Source organism: Solanum lycopersicum, chromosome 4 (genome assembly GCF_036512215.1).
Source record: "Solanum lycopersicum chromosome 4, SLM_r2.1".
Lineage (NCBI taxonomy): Eukaryota > Viridiplantae > Streptophyta > Magnoliopsida > Solanales > Solanaceae > Solanum > Solanum lycopersicum.
In genome coordinates this window covers 64,951,272-64,973,306 of record NC_090803.1, presented here as the reverse complement: position 1 = coordinate 64,973,306, position 22,035 = coordinate 64,951,272, and the positions used below count along the sequence as shown (strand labels likewise).

General features: G+C 29.1%; 1 protein-coding gene across 1 annotated transcript; it reads right to left on the bottom strand.

Moving 5' to 3' along the window:
- Positions 1–2,566: 2,566 nt before the first annotated feature.
- Positions 2,567–10,246, bottom strand: LOC101243988 (MRG family protein). Its single transcript, NM_001321476.1, has 11 exons — positions 10,129–10,246; positions 9,838–10,043; positions 8,159–8,212; positions 7,955–7,968; positions 7,394–7,539; positions 6,934–6,974; positions 6,615–6,719; positions 5,238–5,317; positions 4,562–4,731; positions 3,906–3,990; positions 2,567–2,881 (listed from the first exon to the last, which is right to left on the bottom strand). Exons 2-11 carry the CDS (start codon positions 10,039–10,041, stop codon positions 2,791–2,793), a joined length of 990 nt encoding a protein of 329 aa, NP_001308405.1. The 5' UTR covers positions 10,042–10,043; positions 10,129–10,246; the 3' UTR covers positions 2,567–2,790.
- Positions 10,247–22,035: the final 11,789 nt, after the last annotated feature.

Sequence of the window (22,035 nt, the reverse complement as noted above, 5' to 3'; positions counted from 1 at the left end):
AATTGAATATTGAGGCACTAATGTGTATATATATACTAAATAACTAATGATATCGTCATTACAAGAACTCGGTCTAATATATTATGTATTGCAAAGCTGTAATTTTTATTTAATAAAAGTTAAAAACAAATAATACTGTTGATGTCAAAGTAATATGAAGCAAGCTAAGGGGTGATGGTACTAAAGGACTAGGTCAGTGATTCAAATGTCGTGACTATGAAATTGTCTTTATTAAAACTTATTTTATTCTCAATGTGAAATTTTTGATCGAGAATTGAATTTAGTCTGGACATCACACGGAGAACAAAACAAAATAAGGACAAATTTTTATAAAACTTTTATCGTTAAATAATTTTTGGATTATAAATCATAGTTGAGTGATTTTGTAAGAAAAAGTATAGTAGACTATTATTATTCTCACCATAGATTACTTGGTCTAAATTTCAATAGTCATGGTCTTGTTCTTCATCTGATGCTTGGATTTCAAATATTCAATTCTCACTATTTCTTTAATAAAAAAAAAATCAATTTAGAAAGAAATAAAAACATTTAACCCGTGCAAAGACGCAAATTGAACCATTACTAGGCATAAAATTTATATTTTCATATTATGATATTTATGTTAAAAGACCGTATACTTGTTAAATATAATTAGATTTTAAAGAATAAAATTAAAAATTATTTTTTTTAAAAAAAAAAAGTTATATCATTAAATGTCCACTAACCCTTCAAATAAAAATAATTTCTTTCGCATCTATTGGTTACAATAATTACAAATAATAATAATAATAATAGCACTGCAACAAAATTATCATTTTCTGGCGGCTGCTACATGGGGGTTGTCCCTTTTATGTTCTTTTTGATGTCTATATATAATATCATATTGTTTCCCCATTAAAAAATATATCCTTAATTCCGATTTATATAAGATTCAAATCAATAATACAAAACTATATAAATTAAATTGGGGATAATCAACGCATTTTTATAAGCATCGGTTATAAAATTGAACTAAATCACAAATTAAGTTGAATCGAAAAAAATCATGATTAGTGATTTGGTTTTAACTAAGAAAACCAATTCAATATAAACCAATCAGACACTAAATATGTAATTTTAAAATTTTATTTTATACATAAGAATATTTACTTTGATATCATTTTAAAATATTTCTTATACTATTTCATAGTTTTTATCTTTTAGTATATTATTTCAAGTTTAAGACATAGAATTCGGAATGGTCCAATAAAGATTATAGTTCATAGATATTGATAATTATAATAAAACTTGAATCAAAATCAAATTAATACTAATGCAAAAAGAAAATCAATCCAACAATCCAACACTAAGAATGACAATAATATTGAATATTTGTTCTTTAGTTTTACATTGGTTTAGACAATTAAAATACATAATCTAATTAATTTTCCTTAAATATTTTGAAATGTATCTAATACTTATTAAACTTATTTTAGCATGATTTAATACTTTTAAATTATGATTATTTTTATTATGATATTATAATATTTATTTTATATGTTGATTTCATTATTATTTTTTAGTGAATATTTTTGTGTCATCAATACTCATCTCATATTTTTGTGTTATTTTTTTAAGAAACGTTTTAGATAATTGTATTTTGGTTGGACTAAAGAAAAATTTGGACCACAAGTTTTGTTGAAAAAATCCAAAATCTGAAAACATTCGAAGTTTATTAATTTGATTTGATTTATAAATTTGAAAGTTCAACACAATGATTTGGTTTGGGATTTGAAAAACCTGAACCAACCCAAGTTTGAAAAACCCGAAAAAATCTGAACTCTATTGGTTTGATTTAGTTTATAAATTTAAAATTTTTACACGAATGATTTAATTTGATATTTAAAAATACTCAAATCTATCCAATCATGTACACCCCTAAGCACAATTACGAAACTAAAATGAGAGAAATACTTTCTCTCTCAAAACGATTATAATATATTTTTCTTGTCTTAATTTGTTTGGTCAACTTTCATTTTTACTCGTTAAAAAATATTTTGCGAACTTTTTGTAACAAGAATTAAGAATATTTTGATATATTCAACGAATTTTTAATTTTCATAAAATTTAAAATCTCTTTTATTTTTATAAATTTTATACCAAATAAATTGAAACGGAGATAGCTTTTAAGTCATGAAAGTTATAGTCGAGTGGAGTATCAAACAACTTGTTGACTTTCAAAACTATATTTATTGGCATGGTATAGAGTATGGGGTGAGGTACCCCATGGAAAACAATATCTTCAAGGCTTAATTGAAGCAGTCTACATCACACTAAATTTATCTTCTAGAAAAGTTCTAATATGAGATACTTTCTTATTTTCTTCATATACGAATTTGTGACGGTACATGTACCAACTAACAACTAACCGCTCTAACTCGTCCCCGTTTTGTGTCGTGAACACTTAACAACACCAATAGTAAAAGTATCTAGAAACTCATTTTATGAGTTGGAGTTCAACTGACACAATGAAGACGTGTTTACCGATTAAAACCTGGATACAAGAAAAAGAGAGAGAAATCTAAAATAGAGTCAACAAACACATTTCTTTCTCCTATCTAATATAATATAGTTTGGGTACTTAGATAACTGTTTTCAAGAGCCAGAACATAACAGGCAATAAGTAGCAAAAGATACTAGTTACATGCCTAGTAATACAACATAAAGTTGTACACTGAAACCAGAGAATATACATCACCAGGTGTGATACAGAAGTATATATATATACACTAGAACAAGAAAGGTTCCAACTCAGTTTTCCTCATTCATGACAACCACATCAGAATCGTCTATAGAATGGTACGCCGACAGGAAAAATGCACTTTGATTCTTCTGCAGGAATCTGGAAGGAAGGAAGATAAGTTAGATTATTTGCTGGATTGTAATAAACATCTATTATCAGCACGCGATTCCAAAATAAGATATCAGTTGTTAGAATACGAAAGAATTGGACTTGTACAATTGGCTATGGAGTAATGAGACTAACTCACAAAGTTACCTACTAATCGTGGTAATCCACATCCGATATAGAGGGTCAATGTCGTGAACAAAGATAGCTCAGGGAGTTCTAGCTAAAGACCATCTTTCTTATAATGGGCATCTGCATACTAAAGGAGTTACTTGAATAGATTGATAGAGTTGATCAAATCTTCCTAGGAATTAGAAGGGGAACATTGAACGGTTGGAACAAGGACAAAATATAATGCACTGCCAAGGGAATCATTCTGATCACCATCGGCCAAAGATGAAACGGGCTGATGTCTTCCGCTCAACTATGACCAGTATTTGCTGTAGCAGTATCAAAGTCTGAATTGTGATTGTGTGTATGAAATCGAAAGAGACCCACAAATTGCCCACTGATCACACTAATTGCTCTATCCTAAATAATCTCGGGGAAGCTGAATTTGAAAATTCCGTAGGACGTGGTAGATGATCAATACTATGGATCAATCATATCATGAGTTATTTAATGGGAGTTCTAAGAATGATGATTGATCTTCTCGTACTGATGTCTTGACTGATGATGTTGAGGACTAGGAAATCGGTATTGAAGGTCTTAATTTATGAACTAATGATTTCAATTGATAAGCCACCACCTTCTTATCATGAAGAGGAGATTTTTTCCACTCATTATTTTAGGTAGACATACACACTTCTCATAATCTCTTTAGTATTCCTGAAGTCCTAAAATCATCAACAACAAGCGGGGTCTGGAGAGGGTAGAGTGTACCAGACCTTACCCCTAACTTGGCAGATAGAGAGGTTGTTTCCGAGAGACACTCGGTTCAAGGAAAGCAAAAACTAAGGGCCTAAAATCAAGTTAAGAAAATCTCTGTCACTGTGTCAGAAACATAAGATATCTAAACCTGAGAAAGTCTTGCAACATCTGCTTCAACTCTGTCAATGTCTCATCTTCAATACTTGCATAGAACAGAATCTCCGGCAACTTAACTGCAGACAACAAAAGGAGTGGCTGTTAAAGGTATATATCGATGTTGGATGTGAAAGTCAAGTTTAAAGTAAAATCAACTTCACAATCATGAAGTGACAGTGAAACTCGGCAAAACCATTCACAAGCATCTGTATCACTCACTTAATGTATAATATACTAAGGCTGCTTACTACTCTGTGCCTCTGCAACATTGAATTTTGATGCAAAAGTCTAAAGAAATTATTTTACATCTTGACATGGGATTTAGTCTTCACCACCTATGGCTCCGTGTAACCACATAAATAATCTACAAATATTGTGGTTACTCCCTGTAACTTATCCAAAAAGGAATTAGATGAAAATAAAAGGTTCTCCTAGCTGGATGAGAGTTGCATAGCCATAAGTCGGATGGAACAAAGTCACCAAATAGCAAACTTAAGGTAATTACACACCCAGAGATGAAGACTTTGAAGTCAACAAGTATAGTAGCTAAGTTTCAAACGTATAATACGAAAACTAAACAGTTGCATATTAAGACATGCAACATCTGATTCATCAACTGCTTGAAAATTTGATTAAAATGGAACGTACCAAAAAGGCGTAAGAAATGCTCAGCTCCATACACGGAAGAAGGTGAGACATCTTCTTTAATTGATTTCTCAAACTGTTCCCGCTCGTTTTTGTAGAGGAGCATAGCAGGAAGTGCTTTGTCGAAGTAGCATTGCAAACCATTAAGAATCTCTCCAACAGACTCAGATATCCTTCACCCACCAGAATCAATTAAGGTAAAATTTAATTTACTAGTCATTCAGCTTGTATTACTTGATGTATGGAATCAATGCTACTCAAAAGATCAACAAATTAGAAATGTTAAGAAGAAAATTTAGCAGATTCTTGCATCTTCATAAGACAACGGAAAGAAGTGAAGCAGATAATAGGTGGTCATCAACATTAAATATATATTCCTAAGAGTTTGTTGTCGAAACAAATCCACGAGATATAAGACATAGAAACTTTGCAGTCCAACTCACAGATAGACTTAAAAGATTCTTTGCAAAGATGAAAGCATTTTTTTTTTTTTGATAAATCAAGTTCAAGGAAATAATTCTCTAGACCATAAAATAGTGCCCCTCTCTTCTACTATTATCATAAACAACAGAGACTCTAAGAAGGTAAAATTTAATGAAATGAAATGAAAGGAAATAAAATAGTAACCTATCAAATAATTAGAGAAATATTTAAGTGACATATATGATAGAGAACTTACAGTCCATCCTTTTTCAGCCGATAGTCATGATATTTCTGTAGTATGTCTTCCACATTTGGAGAACGAGGAAGTCTGACAAGCTGCATAAAATTGTCCCGTCAACTCAACCAAATTAACAGGATAGAGAGCTGTCAATTATCCCCCAAATCCCAATAAAAGATGGAGAAACGAGACATACCAGGTCCACAAATTTGAACAGAAAAGAAAGCAGAGTGTATATGACATTCAAGATGCGAATTCAAGTTAGGTCAAAAACATCTTCCTTTAGGTTTCAGTAATAACATCTTCTATTTTCAGAATATAACATCCTTCCCACCAGAATGAGAGTTCTGAGAAGGATAAAATAGGATATTTCTCTTTCTCTAGGTCATGCCAACTAAGCTAAATATCTATCTCAGTATAAACCTAGATAAAGTGCTCAACTTTATGCTTTACGCCTACAAAAACTCTTCTGGAAACTTTAATTAAAAGTCAACTATTTCATTTAGCCCCAAGTTGAAACTACAAAAAGGTGACAATGAAATAACTGCTAGCAATAGTGTCATATCAAAGACATTGTTACTCTCTTCTTCATGTATAATTGATCTTTTACCTACAACATAAGGGTTGAATCACAACGAAGTTGAAAAAAGTGTGTTAATGAGCATCTGATGCTTTCATTCCACAAGAAATGACCTACTTTTATAAGTGATAACAATACGCATTGCTACTAAAACGTTTGATAAGTCATTAGAGACGCTGAAATAGGGAGAGGTTTGAAATTTAAGTTTCAAATATGAAAGTAGAGTTCTAAACAAAGGGAGTACTTGTCAAGTTCGAAATAATAAAGCAGAACCAGTCTATTAGTTTGTATTGTCGGAAAAAGGAAAAAAATAACCAAATTAGCTTGAATTATTGGAGAAGAATTACTTCACAATTTATTGAAAGATATCAGATGTTTTGCATTGAGAAAAAGAAAGTAAAAGTGTTTTAGAGATAAGAGAGTGTAATCAATCACATATTTCACCTTTTTTCCTGGACAATGATTCTAAATTCGTCTTCTCATCAAGCAATTAAGTAAAAATTAAGAAAGCAGTGTACAACTTAGACTACATTATGAATTGGCTTAAAGCGCAAAACAAAAGAAATGAGATATGAGTTTAATATACACAGTTCGTAGAGTAAACCGCAAATGCTCAATGTTCTAACTTAAAATAAAGGAGATAAAAATGAACTCCCAGTCTACACCAAACTACTACAAGTACAATAACAAAAGACAGCAGGTTTGAGAATATGGAGATTTTTCATGAAAAGTAATTAAGCAACATGGCATAGTAGATATCCTAACAATGTTTTAAGGAGACAATCAGAAAGTTGGAGCATTTATCATGTCCTTACCTTGCCCAAGTGGTTGACAAATTCACAATCATCAACCAGCTGTTTCTTCAATTGTGGCGGTATTTGGATATTGACAAGCTTTTCTGGAGGAGGACCATCCTTGTCCTGACAAACAGCTAGATTATAATCTAACAAGTAACACCTAAATCAATCAAGAAAACACACAAAGAGACCTAAAAGGGACAAGGAAACAAAATGGACATATTTTTACAGAAAAAAGTGTAATTAAAATAAGGACTCTACCTTCATTATTGCAACAGAAACCTTAATAAGCATCCGATTTTTAGCACAGAAAAGGTAAAATAGAACACAAATGTACCTTCGGTGGAACATCACTCTTTCGCTTTCTGCCTCTTTTCCCTGTAATCAAACAATAACTGAATGGAATCAAGTACATTATAAACTTCCCAGATTTAAGAAGGAAATAGACTACTTAAAAAGCATAGAGAAAAACAAGATAACAGCAGAAAAAGTATGAATTCTGAAAATCCTATAAAACACATACATCAAAATAGGAATATTTCAGATCAAAGATGTAAAACCTGTGCACATAAATTAAATCTGGAGCATGAAAAGATTACTTTTGTCATCTATAGAAAATGATCTTCTTTCAAAAGCCAACAGATGGACTCTTCTAATCACAGAAAAATAGAAGCAACCCAGCCCGTCCGCCACGAAAAGAGGAGGGGAGAGGGTAGACCAGCAGAGGGACCTTTTCAGATATAGGACAAGACGGAAACCTCCCCATAGCTTATTCAGTAGAGTACAAGTGATCTAACCTGTAGAACCTTTAGTTTTCATTTGTGATCCACGTGCAGCCTTCTCATTTTTATCTGTATCCTGTTTTTTCTTAAGCTCCTGCTGCTTCTGAACATTCTCTTCTGTGTGTTTCATTAATCGATCTATGCCCGCCCATTCATCCCAGCTGTTAAAAGTGAAAGAGAAATCAAAAAGATAAATGCCTTCCTTGATGAAATGCACAAAAAGTGAATCAAATAAACCACTCTATGCTTGACCAGGTGTAAACCAAATCACTACTTACAGTCACCAATACAGGCTAGAAGCATCGAAAAAACATCTGATTTCAGCAAATTTTTAAGAAAGGATGGAAACATCATAAGCAGGTCAATCGTTTATAAAGAAGGAACTTGAGTCAGTTGAATGAAAGGTGAACTAGTGTGAGGGAAATGCTAGAGACTACCGAATTGACTTTTAAGAACCATATGATTATGGAACTTATCGATTAATCAAATGCACGTCAATTTGAAAACTTGCCGCCAACAAGAATTTTATTTAGAATTAAACTTCTGCCTGAGGAAAAGCTTGAATGATGTACTCACCTTTTGTTCCAACCCTGAAAAAGGTAAAAGAAGCATTGGTTAAGCACATATCTAAACAGTCACCTTTTTTTGCTCCCCATGCAACAGATTCATATCCAAGAGGAAGTACTCTCTACCAACTTAACAGAAGATGGATGACAACAATGTTAACTGTTAAAAAATGGAATTTTTAAAATATCATAGAGCTGGAGGGCTAATACTTACCAGATAATGAACAAAATATCTCCACTCCCTCATTTGATACACAGCTTTTTGAACCTTCTCACCCAGAAAAAAGAAGAAGAAAAATTCAAAAGCAGTAGATGAGTACAAAATTCATGGGGAAAATTGGCATTAAGAATAAGATTAACTAATATTTAGACTTTCACAGGTAAGACAGAATTATAGACTGGAAGTTTTACACGAAGAAAACAAAAAATCATGTGGAATGGTTAGATCTACTTACTAGCAACATGATTCATGAACCGAATCCCTTCGCAATCCACATGATCAATGACTTCCTCTCTAAATTAAATTAGTTTCTACTTTAGAAGATCATTTTTCCTATCACCAAATTCTCTTCACAATAACATAATGTATGGTCATTTGTTTTTAAAAGTGTTGTATGACATATTGAAATTATGCAATTTCTTCTAGGATGAGTCAGACTCCAGTGGTTATAGAAAATCAATATTAATTACGACGTTAATGATTCTCATTGCAGATGTTAAGGAGGTTGTGCCCGTAGCAGATCAATCCAAAACTAGATTCATCAATTTTAAAATATTTCCTTTACAAGAGAATGGAATGATAAGTGAATTAAAATCGAGTGGTTGTATATAAAAGTGAAATGTAAGTTCTATAGAACAATTATAAAACCAACAACTTATATAAGGGTGAATGTTGGTTTTCTAAAGTTCAACACAACCACAAACTGAGTGTTGTGAAATGTGGATACTACAATGGATGTGCGGCCATAAAGTCTAGCCAAGATTAGAAATGATCACATTCACGAAAAGGTTCGATTAGCAGACATCGATGATAAATGAGAGGTCACTTGAGATGGTCCCGTCATCCGCCCACAGATGTAAACCCATGGTTAGTGAGATGTTATAAGGGGACGAGGTAGACCTAACATAATTGGAAAGGAAGTCGTCTCGAATGACCTACAATCCCTTGCAATCCATATAAACTTTGCAAAAGTAGAGCACAATGGAAAAAAAATCTATACCGACCATATGTATTAGTTGCGAATAGATTTTAGTCAAGTGAGCACTCAGAGGTGGAGCTAGGGTAGCGCAAGGGGGTTCGTCAACTAACTACACTTATATATACTGTCAGAAGTATTTTTTATGTATTATAGTTAATGTTGAATCCCCTATGTTTATCTCTTTACATTCTGAAAATCCTGACTCCGACACTATTAATATTTTTACTTAACAACCGTTTCTTTCTAGAGATTTTTGACAGTGAAAATCTTGACTCGGTCACTGTTAGCACTTTTACATAACGACCGTTGCTTTCTAGAGATTTTGAATTCTAACAGTAAATCCTTGTATCTACCTTAATCATCTCCCCTGTGATCTTATATATAGCTGCATCCCTTATCATCTTAATTTTTAACATAAACCATAAGACAAGGATACACCAGGAAAAGACTACTCTTTTTTCTTCTTTAAATTGGGTATATAAGAAATGGTGGAGGGGATCAGAAGGTGCAAATTGAAACCTCACCAACACGGTGAAAGTTCAGCTACACAACCAACTAAGCTACTCAAATTTCCCACTCAATCAAACTTCTACTCAAATAATTGAAATCAAACAAGTCAGATAAAAAATCAGTCTTTTTTACCCAAATGCACAAAAAAAAAGGTTCAAGATTAGCAGGGTAAGGAATGTTGTACCTTAGCTTCATAGAGTTGTTGGCTATGAAAGGCAAGAACTTTTTCACCTTCTCGAAAACGGGACGCAGGAGGCGATGGATACTCAACAGGCTCAGCTTTAACATCACCCATGTCAATGTCAGTTTCATGGGTGGGGGAGCCGCCCCCTTCATCGGAGCCGATGATGGAATTTTCCGTTACTCCAGCAGCATTTAAGCTGTCCATTTCTGTACAACAAAAGGAAATTAAAGGGTAAATTGTATACGGACAGTTGAGCTTTTTCAATCGGAAAATCAAGAAAATGGAGTGTACCGGTTAGGTGGCGGAGAACGATGATGATATGGCGGCACTCTGCTTACTGGAACCCAAAATTGGCAATTTCTTCTTGTAGCCAATTGCTGTAGAAAAGGTTTTTTATATATATACATATGTTCTTTTTTAGGAAGAGTAGTGCATTTATTACCCTTTTTGTTGTGTCCAAATAACTAGTATCTTATTTTTATCTGATTTTTAATTTGTTTGATTAAATTGAGTGATAAAATTGGAAACCTAGAGACATTTGATTGCTCGTTAATTAGTTTGATGTGTGTATTTTTATTTTTTTTAAATATTTGAATATGTTTGATTTGTTTGAATAATGGCGCGAATCGAATAGCTCGAACATTATCGAATCGGGATCCAGGAACGCTTGACTCAAACTTGTATTAAATTATAAGATATGTTATTTTGAAAACTTAAAAACCTTTAATTGATCTTTATTCAGCTTAAATTGTGTGCTACTTCATTTAAATACGTGATAATATTTTATTGGTATCACTCCAAATTATGACGATATGTATGAATCGATTAACTCTAGCATCATTAATGTTGTATAGATCAATCACGGTTGAATAGATAAGAAACATAACCAATGAGGGACAATGAGAAAATAGTTAAATAGACTATTATCGAATTTTTTACTATACACTTTAACTTCATAAGAATCTTACCACCTCCCTGAACGGTTTAAAAGTACAATAAGTTCACCCTAAAATGTTATAATCAATTATGTCAATACACAAAGCAAGGCACATCAACATCATATCAGCGATATTTGTACATCATTATGTAATGTATCTATATTATATAGATAGCGTATAACATATATATATATCACGTAAGAACTAAAAATGCTTATTCAAGAAAACTCAAAAGCAAAAATATTTTAATGTTTTATATCAAATCAAACATAAAATAAATGAAAGAACATAAATAATTTTAATGTACCACTAATTAGTTGAGAAAAGTCTTAAATAAAGAACAAATTAAATCATTTCGAATAAATTTCACAAATAACCAATTTTTAGCTCTTATAATTGAAAGATAGTTACTACTATATAATAGAGTATTAAATTTTAATAATTAAACACCAAGTTGTATTATGATGAAAGTTTATTTGTAGAATTTGATAATGATTATATTATTTTTATAAAAGGTGCGAGCTAAAAAATGACTTGGGAATCTAATTTCTATCAATGATTTATGCTAGGGCTGTGTCAAAATCCTTGATTCCTTCGAGAGTCAAAGCGTCCTTTAATTTATGTCCGCTTCCTTTCGAATTTAGTCTTTCTTTTTCCGTCAACATAAGTCTTTTAGAAATTCAACGTCGATGACATTTTTCATGATTTGATTCTCAGAAAAATTAAGAAAACGAATTTCACTAATATAAAATAAAAATAACGAGCACAAAAAGAAATAAATTACAATAAAATTGTGATTTATTTGAGACCTCTGGCCATTTCTGATGATCATCTTATAAATGGCTAGGGGTTTGAATTTTTTCGCAATTATTATCATAATTTATTTCTTTTTGAGCTCGTTCTTTTTATTTAATATTAGTGAAACTAGTCTTCTTAATCTTTCTAAGAATCATATTATGAAAAATGTCACGAATGTTAAATTTTTTAAAAAATTTATATGTTAGAGATAATAAAAACAATAGAACCAAATTTGAAGGGAAGCAGACAGAAATTACTAGATATTTTAACTTTTAAAGGAATCGAGAATTTGGGACTCAACCCTGACATGAATTTTTAGTAGAAATAGAACCAATTTTTCAATTTATGTTTTTGAGAAAATGGTCAAATGCCCCTTTAATCTACTACAGAATTTTCAACTACACAATCATACTTTGCGGGAGGTCCTAATACCTCTCTATACATTTTAAATTGAAATATGTAGCCTCCTAAAAGGTCACACCCAGATTTTAGTGAGAGAGTGAACATACTCGTCTGCCACGTCATATATATTAATTTTTAATAAAAAAATTAATTATGATATCTTTCTTTGTTTTATTTTTCTTTTAAATTTTTTTCTTTCTCTTTCCAGCCATTTTCTTCTTTTCTTTTTCTTTCTTCTTTTCTTTCTTTTTGTCATTGAAGAGAATTTCTTTAAGTTTTTTATTTATGCTAGTTTTAAACTTACATTTATAGAATGTACAGTTATGAAATTTCAAGTTTTATTGTTAAAAGGTAAAGTTATAAATCTTTGATAATCTATCATTTTTTACAATTGAATAATCTTTTTTTCACCATTTTCATCTTATTGCAAACATCAAAAGTTTATCAATTGAAAAGGTAAAATTTAGTAAGAATTTTAGTTCTAACCGTTCCATCGACTATTTGACTGATACTCAAGTTATTTTCATGGATGAATTTGTTGAATTCTTCAAATTGAGGTAATGGATACATAACAATAGATCTTTTCATTTCTATTTCAAAATCACATATGGGTTTCGTTGACAACCTAAAATTCTTTCTGAACTTGAATTTAAATTACTAAACTAGGCACCAAAAAATCAAGATAAGAATTTGCTAATCCATTTGGCCATGTGGTTAGACATGATGATTATCAATTTTAATAATATTAATAAGGAACTGATTTTCAAAATTTCCTGATTTCGTGCACAAATTGAATAAACAAAATTCTAGAATCAAGAAAAAATAATGAAATTCCATGGTGAATCCAAACTTAGAGAAGGTGAGTGATGGAGAGATATTTGATTTATGTTGTGAAGAAGAAAGGAAATAAATAAGAAAAAAAGAATAATTAAAAATACACATATTTATGAAAGATTTTTTTTAAAAAAAGAATTATTATTTGTTTTGGTCCTCACTCTCTTTAAGAGAGTGAGATACACTCACCGTGCCACATAAGCGTTTAGAGAGTAAATTATATCAGTTTTAAATAGTTCACGAGGGTAATAGGATCTGTGAAATAAGAGTGTGTAGGTGAATTTCAGGTATAGTTTAGGGGGAGTTTAGACCATTTTCTCTATGCTTTTAATAAAAATAAGGGATAATGCACAATTACCCCTCAAACTATGCTCGAAATTTCAGAGACACTTATATTATACTAAGGTCCTATTACCTCCCTTAAACTTATTTTATTAATAATTTTATAACTCTTTTCGGTCTACGTGATACTATCTTGTGGGTCCAACGCTGGTTGACTTTTTTTTTCAAGCTAGTGTCATGTAGGCCGAAAAGAGATAAAAAATTACTATAACATAAGTTCAGGGGTAATAAAACCTTAATATAGTATAAATATGTGTCGGAGATTTCAGGTATAGGTTGAGGGGTACTTATGTATTTTTCTAAAAATAATTATAATCAGATTCTATCGATGAAATTTTATGATAATATATCTTAGGTGCTTTATTTGTAAAATTTGAAATTCTGACAATGAAAATAACTAATAAGAATGAAGAAATAATGTAAAGAGGAGGTTTTGAAGTACCCGATTTGGAGATTCAAATTTTTCGGATCTTTGACTCATTTATCTGTAAATTCGTACCACACTTAAATCATTTTTATGATATTAATTTTTAGATATTAAAGTTGCCATATTTCGATAATTTTACCTTTTCTTTAATTATATATCCTTCATTATTACATATAATTTATAATATTAGCTAGCAATGTATATTATTTAAAAAATTATGATACGATAATAGTTTGTATTGAATGACTAAATAAAAAGAATATAAATCATTATAGGGTGAATATACGAAAGTAGATTTATTTTTTGTTAATCAGAAAATGAACGAAATAAATAAATATAATATTAAAAAAAGCGTATAAGGAGATTTATTTTTTGTTAATAAGAAAATGAACTAAATAAATAAATAAAATATTTAAAAAAGCATATAAGGAGAGTATATTTTTTTCCTGCAAAATTTGGTATAATGTATTAGAGTTAATATTAAAATAATCTTCTTTTTAGGATAAGATTTGATATAGTGTATTGAAGCCGTTTACACTAAAATAGTGTTGATCTTATGAATCATGATGATTAAACTTATGGCTAATTTTAAAGCATAGACTAGCTCAAAATCAAGAAAATTTTAGTCTAAACCACGAGATTTGGACTAAGAAACATATAAACTTCAAATATAAGAATCTAGAAGCATATAAAACTTAAACAGTAGCCAAAAAAACTAAGATTATCTCTTTTTTTTTCAATGATAACGAATCGAAGCTACGTACAATAAAACTTTTCCATCACCCAAAATGACAGTTAAATATTTCAATTCATATTCACTATTATTCATTTTATAAATTAGTTGTTTTCACTATTGTACTCTATAAAATCTGATCTTCAAAAGAAATCTTAACAAAATACACAATAAAAGATAGAGAAGAAAAATAGAAAATTGTCTTAAACCTCAACAAATTTTATCAAGGAAAGTTAATAAAGCATTCCTTTGAAATATATAGGGAAATTCAGGTAAAAAAAAATTTGAATTTTTTATTTTTGGATTAATTCGTATTGAAATATTGGCTCCAATTTCAAGCTCAAAAATTTGAAAGTCATCAATTGTATAAATTTATAATGTATTTCATTTGAAATCTAGTCTTACGAAGCAGAGAATATGAAAATATATACTTTTTAAATTTCACTTTGCAAAATTTGATATGAAGTAGTGTTTGATTTAGACTTTGAACAAGTATATTTATTGAAAATTTTACCTTTAAGAGAATATTAAATAAATGTACCCATGGTAAAAACAGAGGGAGTAACATATTATTTTGCTTCTTCATTCAACTTTAATCCTCTTTATTTGTCATTAATATGATAGTTGTTGTTTGACCATTCTAATGAGAGTTTTTTCATTTAAAAAATTCTTCTTCTTATGAGATCACATAGGAAAAAAAGCTCATTTTGATTTACTTTTTTGTTAGTTTTTTATTTCTAATTTTAAATTAGAAGAGTATTGAATTCTGATAAAGGATATATGTGTTAAGTTTTAAAATATTATCTATATATTCGTAATTCGGTATTTTCCATAAAATTTCCAACCAATAACCATAGCTAGCCTTCTAGGAGTTAAAAGAAAGTCATGGCAGGTAATTGAGTCTGAAAATCTTTTGAAGCAATTTCTGTGAGGCTGATTATTGGAATTTTTGGGCTTTCCAGTCCCAATTTGGTTCTTATTAGTCATATGTGGGTTGTTAATTTCTAGTTCAAAATAGTTAATAACTTACTCGCACGCCAATTAAATTATATATATTTTAATTATCATGATTAAGTGATATACATTTTAATTTTAATTAACAAAATTGATTTTTATTAATAATGAGTAGAGGCGAAGCTAGATGCGGATTTATGATTCGAACGAACTCAACAGTTTTTTCGTAAATCTATATTTATACTAAAAAATTAAATAAATAAATAAATAAATATATATATATATATATATTAACATGTGAGCCCCTAATAAAAGTGGTATGAAAGGAATTGCAAAAATATTTTTTTCACACCGAAGTTACAAGTTTGGACCCTTTTTTTTAACAAAGAAAATTTAAAATCGCCAAAGCTCCGTCTCTAATTAGAGAACGTTCTAGTTGCTTTTAGAAGTTAATGCAAAAGGTCATTAGCTATTTAGCCTTTCTTTAACCTTTAAACATCTTTTTTAAAAAAAAAATAGTTTCACTTTTTCTGTTCTAATTAATTTAATTTACTGGCATACTATTAGATTACATGCATAAAACATTAGCCATTATGTAATATGGTTTGGTGGTACCCCCTAAAAAGACAAAGTGGACAAGTAACAATGTCCATTGATTTCTTTCTCTATTAATTCTCTTATTAAAACATTCAACTTTATTTTATAATTAAAAAAACATAGATGTAGAATATTTTAATTTATACTGTTAACTCTTATTGACCTGCCCACTGAATCATTTGGATCAATTGGTTATAAGTTTTCTTAAAGAAATCTCTATTCTTTATTTATTATTGTCCACTTTTTAATAGTATATATATATATATATCAAAATTAAAAATGATATTTCTTTCTTCTGGTCTCTGTTTGGCAGGGCAGCCATTTGATGCATGCAGAATAATCTTGCTAAATGTAGAATTCAAAGTGAGTCAAAAAAAGTGAAAGTATAGCATGCCGGCTTAAAGTTTATAATACTACCTTCCATTTTTTATAGTCATAAATTTATTTTCGAAATTCAAATTATATAAATTTTTATTAATATTTTGTGATGTATTTTTTATCATATTAATATGCAAACTATTGTAATTTTATAGTATTTTGTATAGTTTCGAATACCTAAATTTTTTATTTAAAATATTAAATTAATGAAATTTCATTTAATTTTAAAAATCAATCAGATTAACTTTTGAAAACATACAAATAAAAATTGACGAAGGAAGTAACTAATATTTTAATTTCCCAACCTCATAAAAGTTTATTTAATTCAGAGAATATAAAAGCGTGAAATCAATAAATTCAAGAGAACATAAGAGCGTGAAATCAATAAATTCAGCGATGAACAGTTTTCCAAAGAACCATAATGAAAATATTATTATTCACTTAATACTTTTTCTTAGTTTGAGAACTCTATTTTTGGTGATTAGTGATTACATCCCCGAGTAATGTTGTTACTGTAGACTTAAATTAAAGTGTATCACTATTTTATCCAAAAATTTGAGTGGTTAGAGAAAACATATATTTATTTGTTTAATTATATTATCCGTCAACATTCACTTTTACAAGCTACTCTCGTAGGAGAATTGTTTATCATTTTTTAACACCTCACCTCACGCCCAGTGCTTAGCATATGGTGTGCACGTGGGCAATTTTGATTTTGGGAGTCTCAACATCGGGTGAGACGACTGCTTTGATACCATGTGAAATTAGGTCTTACGCCTAACTCACATCCAAAAGCTAACTCAAATGCAGGAGGATTGCCCAAACCTTATAGGGAGTCCCACCCATCTCATTAACCACCAACGTGAGACTTTTGTCATTCTTTAACAAGATAGTCAATTAATATCATTTTGCGAGAAAATTATAAGTAAATGAAAATTCTTTATCCTGAAAATCCATTAAACGAAAGAATTTTACGAACTTTGGTACAATGCATTACAAACTTATTATACTCAAAACCGAAAAAACAAATGAAGAAATAAAAATTGTTACAAGTGATGAATTAAGTTATTAAATCAACTAATAATAATACTAGCTTAGATTAACCAAAAATAATTAATTAATGGTTCATGCCAGGGCTAGGTCCAGAATTTTTGACTCCTCCAAGAGTTGAAACATCTCTATATTTGTGTCCTTCCCCCCTCGAACTTGGTCCTCCTGTTTTAATTGCTTCGAAATATAATCCATCAACGTTAACCACGTTGAGAGGACGAGCTTCGATGTTAATGAAAAATGAAGAGCTTAATAAGACGTTGACCGCGATCAACACTACAAAAATATTGAGACCTCTTGTCATTTTTGATGAAAATTTGGAGGTAATAATATGATATTACTGTACGTTGTTCTTATAATATTTGTGTAGCTGTGTGTGAAAATATGGTGCATCCTTGCTCTATATTTATAGTAAGTACGTTCATGTTTTATTATTAATAAATGGTGTTTGATAAAGAAAATACTAAATTCTTTGATGAAGTAACTTCTAGGAAATTTAACCATAGGACTCTACCATTCTTTGGTCCAACTTTGGTTCTAATTAGTCAAGAATTGTTAATTAATTAATTCCTTCTCTTCATCTTTATTTGTTCATCATACAAAATATAGTTATCTTTTACTTTGAAAAATTAAAAGTTAATTTATTAATTTGTATATATTTTATCTCTGACATCAAATATTATTCAGTAGTATCTGATATACTTTCTAAGGAATTAAATTTAATGTATTCAAAGATAATATATTAATTACCTCTACTATTTATTAATTTCTTAATAAATGAATTATAAAAAAATAACTATGATTGAACAGAAAAACTAACATTGAATTTTCATTTAGAAAAAATAATTTAAATAAATGTGTACATATTTTTTTCTTTTTATCTTTTTGCCTGCGTATGTAATAGCCTACGTCAATCATTAACATGCAATATGGTCTTTCGTTTTAATTATGGGGGCAATTTGTATTGTAAGCTCTTGTTGACCTGCCCATTAGATCCTCATTAAGAAATTTTGATACATAAATTACTACTAAATATTAATGGCATTTTATTGTTATCTTTTATTTTTGTTGGTATGACAAAATTTGCCATAAAAGACATAGCTTGTCGAAAACTATTAGTCTATAAATTTGGGAGGTTTAATGTATAGTTGTATTAAAAATGATTTTTAGTGATAATTAATTAATAATAATATTTAATTATTGTTAAATATATTTTTACGAGTAATTAATCCTTTTTGTAATGTCACTATAAATGTCACTAATATGGAAATACTCTTCATTAATGTGCATTATCGCTAAAAATTATTTTTATTATGATATAATGACATTTTGATTGGCCGTATACAGTTCATCTAAATTGTGCTGATTTAAGCTCAATATATTTCTCATAATAACACGTGAAAAAATTTATTAAAATATTTTATTTTATATGATTTAGCCGTAATAAAAGAGATGAGTTGATTTCGTAGTTAAAAAATTATAAGAAAAAAAGGCTTATTTATAAGAGTTTGTAGGTTGAGTTATAATCCATATTTGTTAGCCATTTTGACTCATGTCATCTCGGCTTTATTAATTCAACTCATTTAATTCGTTTAAATTTAATCCTATAAATATTATTTATTTTTATTTAATGCAAACAATAAATAACATCTTGTAATTCTTCATAACTAATTTATGTAAACATTTCTAAATCATGCTGTCGTATGCATAGATATAGAATGAGAGATTTACTTCTTTATAAATACAATAGTTCACATTTATTTAATTGACAATTTCTTAACTTCATATGCATTATTATGAAAACATTAGTTACTTTACATTATGAAAAATGATATTAAAATAAGAGTAATACTACATTCCATTTACTCTCTCTTTTATCAATTTCGATGTTGACTTAAATAATCTTTCTTCCTGTTGTATATTTTTAGGCAATTATTTTTGTATAAGACCAAATTTCCAATTACGAATATATTATATGTATAAGGAAGAGTTATGAAAACCTTTTAGAATGATCGATCTTAACAATTTGCACCAGAATTAAGTTGCAATTGCTTTCGAAACAATGACTTCATATTTGAAAAAGTCAAAGATTTAAATTATTCAATTAAGTCAAAAAGGTTAAGTGGTTATTGTTCAATTTACACACGTGATCAACCAGAAACAAAGTTTGATTTCCCAACCACTTAATGAATTTCAGGAATAATTTATATCTAAGTTAATATAATTTTTATTATTACGTAATTTAATAAAGTAAAATAAAGTATAAAATTTACACATGACATGTATATATTGATTTGGTATAAATACCTAATGCGGATAAATTTTTCCCATTTTATACTTCTGGTTTTCCAACATGTTTTGAGCAGGGGCAAAGCTATAAGCATTATTACTCCCTCCGTTTACGTTTTAATTCTCGAAATGTGATAGCTCACAAGTAAAAGCAAAAAATACGATAAATAAAAATAAATAGAGCAAATATTGATCATCAATTCGATATAATTCAATAACCTTTAATTAACATTATGTTCGTATTAAAAATAATTAAGATTATCTTTGAAGGTCCAGAATATATAAACTTAAATTCTGCATTTTATGAACAGTACGTTTGATTTTTAAAAAATAAATTACTCCAAGTTGGTTCTTCTACGGACTACAAGCACAAGTACCTTCTGAATTATGACTGAAATTATAGAGACACATCTTATTTGAACTAAGGTCCTATTTAAATTCTCTTTTTAAAAAAAATTTATACACCTATTGGCTTAAGTGGCACTCTCCGTAACTACTAGTTGAGGCACATAAGAGAGGTTTAGATACCACATAAACCAAAAAGGTATACAAAATTACCAAAAAAAAAAAAGGTTCGAGGGTAATAAAACCTTAGTTTAGTTGATGTGTGTCTCTGAGATTCCGATTATATTCTAAAGGGTACTCGTCCCTCATTCCCTACCCAAAATGTTATTCCCTCTATCCCAATTTTTGTGACTTAATTCTTTTTTAGTTAGTTCTAAAGAAAATAACATATTTTTATATCACGTAATAATTTTATTTTAAAATATTCATTTTATCCTTAACGAAATGATTCATAATCACACGAGTTTCTATTATTCAATTTGAACCACAAATTATAGTCACATTCAGTTTCTAACTATCTCACTTAAAGTGGGCCGAAAAATGTACTAATGTGGCACAAAAATCAAGAAGGTTGCTTGAACCAATCAAAGACAAACCGAAAGATGCCCAAAAAATATTGATTGGGCCTTGCTGACTTTTGTAGGCCCAGAGAAACACAGTTATTTGTAGTTGCAGTCCAAGAAAATCTTGTGATATGTGCTATTTCTCATCTCCAAAAATATTTCAATATTTTAGTTGAAGTCCAAATATGTAAATACTGATTTATTTGGAGATTTTATATGAGCTATTTTGCCTTATTACTCCCTCTCTCTGTCGCAATTTATTCTTTTTAGTTGATTAAAAAAATTAATATATTTTTATATTAAAAAATAATATAACTTTAAAATATCAAATTTTTTCATAATGAAATGATACATAGTTACACAAATTTTTATCATTCATTTAAATCACAAATTTTTAAAAAGTTTCTTTCGTAAACTTATACTGAATGAAAATAGCTCCCGTAAAATGAAACAAAGAAAATGTTATTTCCATAGAAATCTGTGGAAAATTTACCATAGACAAAACTTTACTATATTAATCTCAACTTTTAGCTATCTTTCTAAAATGTCCATAAATCTTGTCGAATTGACATATCTTATGTCGGACCAAGTATCATTTTGTGTGAAAATGACATTTAATCCAATGTAAGCTTGAGCTTTCCATATGAATTTTTTCGTGGAGATTCTATGTTGTACAAGTTCCAGAATAATCACATTTCTATATAAATACTGAATATTAGTCTAAAGGCAAAACAAAAATAAAGATACTTATTGTACAAATTGTTCAAAGTTTGTCACAATAGTAAAATTTGTATTTTCTTTATTTCTAATTAGTTGTTCACATTTTTTTTTAGTTATTCTTATTACTTGTTTATTTTGACTAAATAATTAAAAATCGATAGAATATGTGTAGTTTAAATTATTCACAAATTATGTCAATAGAACTTGATCAATATTTGCACCAACTTTATAAAAGGCATAAACTTTATTCACCGACTCTCAAATTGTAGGATAATATAAAGGTGAAATATTCATGACTCTAGCAAACCGCCAAATGATACCTATATTCCAATTTCACCGTAATCTATATAATATAATAAAGATAAAAATAATAAATATATAATAAACTATCCTACATAATATATAGATATTCTTTATTATTATTTTGAAATATTAATACTTATGTCGTTTAAAAACTAAATAGTATATGTCTCTCGCTCCAATGAAAACTAAATAAAAATATTTATTATAATTTTATTTATCGATCTAATATCAAATTAATAAATAAAATTATAACATTTATAAATCGTAACGAAGGTATCTATATATCAATTACTATAATTCAAAGTGTATATTTCTTTTTCCCTTTAATAAAATCCTATCAATACATTCGAAGAGCCAAAACACATCACTTTTTTCGTCATTTTCCCATCTTTTTTCCAAAGCCATTAATTACTGCCAGAAAGCGTGGCCACCTCTTTGTTCTTATCTGTCTGTTTTTTTCCTCATATTTCACACTAATCCTACTTTCCTTTCATATATTACCAATAAAACAAAGATTAACGCTAA